Source organism: Suricata suricatta, chromosome 5 (assembly GCF_006229205.1).
Source record: "Suricata suricatta isolate VVHF042 chromosome 5, meerkat_22Aug2017_6uvM2_HiC, whole genome shotgun sequence".
Taxonomy (NCBI): domain Eukaryota; kingdom Metazoa; phylum Chordata; class Mammalia; order Carnivora; family Herpestidae; genus Suricata; species Suricata suricatta.
Window position 1 is genome coordinate 74,598,350 of NC_043704.1, and position 6,147 is coordinate 74,604,496.

At 40.2% G+C, this 6,147-nt stretch overlaps 1 protein-coding gene across 1 annotated transcript in view; it reads left to right on the plus strand.

The window, feature by feature from the left end:
* Positions 1-3,902, plus strand: part of ATP13A5 (ATPase 13A5) — a 91,388-nt gene extending 87,486 nt beyond the window's left edge. The window contains exons 30-31 of the mRNA XM_029938731.1: positions 1,255-1,335; positions 3,376-3,902. Coding sequence (XP_029794591.1) covers positions 1,255-1,335; positions 3,376-3,636 — 342 coding nt within the window. The 3' untranslated portion in view covers positions 3,637-3,902. The remainder of the gene's footprint in view (positions 1-1,254; positions 1,336-3,375) is intronic.
* The last annotated feature ends 2,245 nt before the right edge of the window (positions 3,903-6,147 follow it).

Consider the following 6,147-nt stretch of genomic DNA (forward strand, 5'->3'; position numbering starts at 1 on the left):
GAAGATATCTGAGCAGGCTTTTCAGCAGGGCTTTTAGGACAGACTAATTTGTTGATGGCATGGAGGCTATATCCTAGAGCAGAGAGGCTGTGGAAAGAGACGCAGTTAGGAAATGAAAACCTAGATCATTTAGTCACTTGCTAAACCTTACGAAGCTCCAGAGTGTGCTTGGCATGAGGGATCCCAAGATGTGTAAGATGTGGGCACAGCTCTCAAGTTGTTCAGAGGCTGGGCAGGAAGACCATTCCATGAGCGGACAATTCCAAAGCAGTGTGACAAGTGTGTTCCAGGCGAAGGGACGAAGAGGAGGGCGGCGGCAAGGGAAAGGACCAGGTTCTCCGCTCTGATCTGACCCACTGCCGGACCTTCCAGCCTCCTCCAGACAGCTGTGTCTCACAACCCTGAGAACGGCTGTCTCTACTTGGGAAAAAATAAAGTGAAATAACCCATATCAGACTAGGGATGAGAATTTCAGGGGGAGCATTGAGATGCTGTGGGAGATCTGTGGTTTTAGTCCTAAGGACAACTCAGCCCCCATCTTTTACTTTGGGACCAGAAAGGGGGCTGTGTGAGTAGTCTTTTGCTACTGATGCAGGCACAGGAAGTTGTAATGTTAATATCTATCAGTTAATCATATTTGGTGGGCAACATGCACCCTGTAATCCTTAAAAGGAGGTGGGTTGTGTGTGTTCAACGTTGATCAAGCCATTAGATTTAGGGTTGGGAACACTGGTTCAGAAAATTTCCACCTAGTATCAAAAGTAACTGGAAATCTCTATCCCCTTTATGTTTTACTCATACGTCAATTTTACTGAAAGATGAACTCCAAGTAGATTTTTACTTTGGGAAGATTAGAAGTGGTAACATTATTAGATGAATGACTTAATCTTGCATCCTCTTCCCTCCATCTGAAAAGATAAAAATGAAGAGAGACACACAGGTGCCAAAGTGTTGTGTCTCATGTCTGCGACCCAGGGCACATTTACCAAACGTTTACTGTCAGGCAGTGGAGGAAACATGGGCCCAGAGGCGGTTCAAGTCTCATTTGAAATCTGGCTCTGCTATTTACTGATTGGCTTTACATCCTTAGGCACGGGACTGACCTCATCCATGAAGTGGGAAGAGCAATGCCTACCCTCCAAGCTTGGAGAGCTGTTACAAATACAGAAATTAAACACGATAGCTAATGTGTTCCCCCCTCCCCCCAAATGTAAGGTCTGCACAGTGTAAAGGTAGGATTTCTTTTTTTGACAGTTCATCCCAACCCTGACATCATGGAGGATTTCGATTTTGGTGGCAGCCCTCAGCCAATTCTGTGTGGCCTTCCTCGTAGAGGTAATTTCCATACATCTCTTTCTCTCTTTCTGAATATAGAAACAAATAAAGGGTCTTATTCTCAAAAGATGCCTGTTTTATAGACTGACCATTTTTGTCTCCCAAAGTGATCGTTATTAAGGGTTTGTAAAAAAAAAAAACAAAAAAAAACAAAAAAAAAACAGTGCATGTTCCCTTTGGGGGAAATTCTTGGAGAGTGATTTCAAATTCTCTAAAGGCTGCATAGAAATATTCTCAGGATCTATAGCCTGGAAAGCAAAACATCAAATTAACTCCAATTTTTGTCTCCCATGAAGGCATCATATTGTATTTTTCTGGTATTATCAATAGGCCAGTGAAGATTAGACCAGGTGTCCTACCACCTCTAAAATTCAATGAGACCTTTCAGAGTGAAGAACTGTCTTGAGAAGGGCTTCCTTAATTAAGAGAGAAAGGAAGTCATTGCTCATTCTAGTCAATTCTTACTCTTAAAAGTCTTCCCCTATAGTATTTTTCTTCTATTCAGTGTAATTAAATGACTTTACCTACTGGGTGAAAGTCTTGAGCACTATTTTTTTAAGGCACAGTTTAAAAAACTATTCATGTATTGTAAATACCTTGGGAAAAGGGTTCAAACAAATATATATATATATATATATATATATATATATATATGTATATATATACACACACATACACACACTACACACACACACACAAATATACACAGACACACTCACACATATATATCATTGTATACAATGAGTATAAAGTTTCTCATACTCTTTAAGGAATTCCATTTTGGAGGCTGTATATATTTTTATTTATTTTTAGTTTTTATTCATTTATTTTGAGAGAGAGAGAACATGAGTGGAGTAAAGGCAGAGAGAGAAGGAGAGAGAGAGAGAGAGAGAGAGAGAGAGAGAGAGAGAGAGAGAGAGAGAGAGAATATGAGCAGGGGAGGGGCAGAGAAGGAAGGAAACACAGAATCTGAAAACAGGCTCCAGGCTCCGAGCTGTCAGCACAGAGCCCGATGTGAGGCTCAAACTCAAATCATGAGATCATGACCTTAGCCAAAGCTGGACACTTCAGCAACTGAGCCACCCAGGTGTCCCAATATGCAATCATTAAAAGTAATTATTAAAAAGACTATTGCTACAAATTATATATGTTGAAAATTTTAGATTCAACTTACGTGTTTAATAGTAGAGATGCTATTTAAGTAAATAGTTATACAACCATTTGAAAAATGATATGCAATCATTTAAAAATTTTTTTATTTATCATTGAGACAGACAGAAGCAGAGCATGAATGAGGAATAGGCAGAAAGAGAGGGAGACACAGAATCTGAAGCAGGGTCCAGGCTCTGAGCTGTCAGCACAGATGCAGGGCTCGAACCCACAGACTATGAGATCACTACCTGAGCCAAAGTCAGATGTTTAACCGACTGGGCCACCCAGGTGCCCCAATATGCAATCATTAAAAGTAATTATAAAGAAGACTATAGCTACAAATTATATATGACAGAAAGTCTAGCATAACCAAAGTGGAATGCAAAATTTGACCATTTCTATTATAAGTGCATAAACATTGTGTCTGTGTGTGTGAACACAGTAAAAAAGAGAACCTTCCCACAATGGAAAGCAAACCCCATTTGATTTCTAGCATTCATCCATTCATTCAACAAACCATCAGGTGGCACCTTCTGTGTGGTGCGTGGCACGTAGCAGTGATTTTTTTTTTTTTCTTTTCTCGATTTTGAGTATGTTATTTTGTTATCATTTCAGTCTGGCAGTAAAATAATTCTAAGTGAATCACCAGCTGGGATCTAACTAGGAGATGTAGAAATGAAAGGCTGTAAGCTTTTGGCGTGAACACAAGCATACTCCCTTGCCCAGGGTAAAACCCAGGGGGCTGCTAGACTTGGTGGGGACAGCAGGGACAAGTCGTGGCAGAAGCAGCCTTAATCAGCGCATCTGGGAGGAAGGCCCGGGGTGAGCGCCTGGGTGCAGGGGAATGTGGAAGGATGGTCTGATTATTTTCTCCACCTGATGTCTCAGGATGTCATCCTTCAAAATCGAAAGCTCTGGCTATGGATCAAAAAAGAATTTGGATTCTATTCTAAAAGTCAATATAGGCACTGGCAAAAAAAGCTGGCAGAAGATTCCACCTGGCCTCCTACAAACAGAACAGATTATTCAGGCGATGGTGAAAATGGCTTCTACATCAACCGCGCCTACGAGAGCCCTGAACGGAGTCCAGAGGCGGAACTCGGACTGGGAGGCCAGGCCACAGAACAGCATTTTTGGACTAGGCTGTAGTCAGAACGGCCATCGTCCGTGGTTACCAGCATCTCCTTGTTCCCAGAAGCTAAAACATTGTGGAGAGGTGAGGACAGCCTTACCCTTACCTTTCCTCTCTCCATCGGAGGAATCAAAGTGCTTTACTCGATGTACTGAACCTTGCAAAAAAAAAAAAGAACCTTAAATATGCTTATTTTGACTCCTCCACTACTGAGGGAAAAAATGTACTTTCTGGATTGTCTTTTTTTCCCCCCTTAATAAACTATCCACCTTGCATAGCATTATCCTGGCTGAAATGCACAAGTTTCTATGGTAGTGAAATTAGTGGTATGAGCATCAGTAGAAGGAAAATTCAAGAAGAGTTTGGTCTTTGAAAGTTTCACCAATATATCTTTATTTTCATCGACAGAAACAAAAGGATGTGGGGGGGGGAGTCCTTCTGTCAACAAATCGTCACAAGTTTACTTAACCTCATATTCACTTGCAGAAATCATTTATGTACCTATCTTTTCCCAAGGTCTCAAAATTCCTCTTTGTGCTTCTTTTGTATGGCTTTACTAGAGAGACAAGAATTGAGATTTCCTTCAGAAAAGGTAACTCTTTAATAAGTGTAGATGAAGCGAATGACGGAGGGGCCTGTTAACTGCATGTAACCTTGGCTTGGGCACAGCTTGTATCTAAGTCAACTCCACTGATGTTGACATCTCCCGAAGTATACTGGTTTGGGGTCAGTAGGCTACAAAGTCTGGGGTAGATCACAGAGAAAATGGGATAAACTGTTAAAATGTACTTTTCACTTAAAGAAGCAGGACACTTTCATTTATTGTTTGCTGCGGACAGATGAAACCCTCAGGTTCTAAGTCAAAAAGTTGGCTCACACCCAGCATTGCTCATCTTAAAATACAACCCTGGGGAAGGGAATCATAATATTTGTGTCTACGGCATGCCGCTAAACAACATCAAGTTCCATTTCATCTTCTCATTATTTTACTCAATCATTAAACGCACACTAACGACAAGAAAACGTATATCCTCTGTAAATATATTCTGTATGCTATTCCCTTTAATATATATCTACCTCTCTGTGATCTTGTGAGGACATAAATTCCTAGTGAACGTTTTAAATTAGCTACTAGGCTTTCCTTGTGACAATAAATCTAATTTTTCTAATTTAACAGATCTTTAATGGCTGCTAGGCAATTAGCTAGCCAGTTCTATGCCATGAGTTCCAGTTATATGCCTAATACTGTGATGTATGCATTCAATAATGCCTTTACAATTCTGTAATCCTTAGAACTGAAAAAATGTTTTCAACATTTCAGCAATTCATTGCTGTAGATAGTATTATATATTTTATTATACAAACCAGCAGCATAAATGCAAATTCCTCTAAAAACAAATGTAAATATATTTACATTTTATTTGCTTTTTAACCTTTTCTTGGGTGCATGGCTTTGGAGACGGATCATTTTAAAATGTGTCAATTTAGGGACTGCCAATGAAAGATGAAAAGATGAAGAAGACTTTTAAATTAAGAAATGTATGTCACCCTAAAATACATGGCAGCTCAGACCTTGAACTGGCATATCTGTATTTAGTAATTTGACCTTAAGAATCGGAAGATTCTTGACATACTATGACATTTAGATAACATAAAAAGATTTAAAAAATTGTTATTCAATGAATGCACAGCCTCCCTTACCCAGTTTTTCCTATTAGTTATCTGATAGATGATGATATTTATTTCATAGATCTTTTTCTGTGTGTGAGGAGGGCACATAATAAAGTTGAACTCTACCTTTGACTTTGCTGAAAGTACTCTCAGAGAAGGGTTTAACAGTCTTGGAAGAAATGTTTGTTAAAAGCACCAAGAGTGTGACCCCAATAGCAAATGTATACCTGCAGGAAACCCAAACCGGACAGTCTTAAGCTGCCCATCGTCAAGAATGGCCATTTTTATGGGAAAACTGATGACTGACTTTGTGAGTTTTCCTCTCAGGGTGAATAGCACTAAGGCCTGAAGGCCACCTATGTGGAAAAGGTATCCTTGAATTCCATTTAAAGGTGCATTTTTGACACAGCATAGTTAGGACCACCTTCTGGAGTGGAGAGGTCTAGAGTTCACTAAAGAGGTTGGACTTGAAGGTCTCGGGAGATCCTTTCTGTCTCCACCTCCGCTCCCTCTCCCGACAGCCAGCATGATAATTCCACCACACTCGAGTCTCCTGCTTGGGGTAAAATTTGCCCTCTGCAGTCATCTTTTACCAAAAGGTAAGCACACCTTGGGAAAGGTAGCACATTAATCCAATCTCACCCTTATTTGACAATATTAGAAAAATGCTTTTCTTCCTTTTCACTATTACTTTGAAAGCAGAGTATAAAAGGAAGAGGGAACTTAAATTAGAATAGAAATGAAGGGGTAATTTTGGATTGTGGGATCTGGTAGAAGACAGTCACCCCTCCCAGAGGACCAGTGGAGGAGGAGGGAGTTTGGGGGTTATCTGGAGACAGAACTGGTGTCATAAGAAA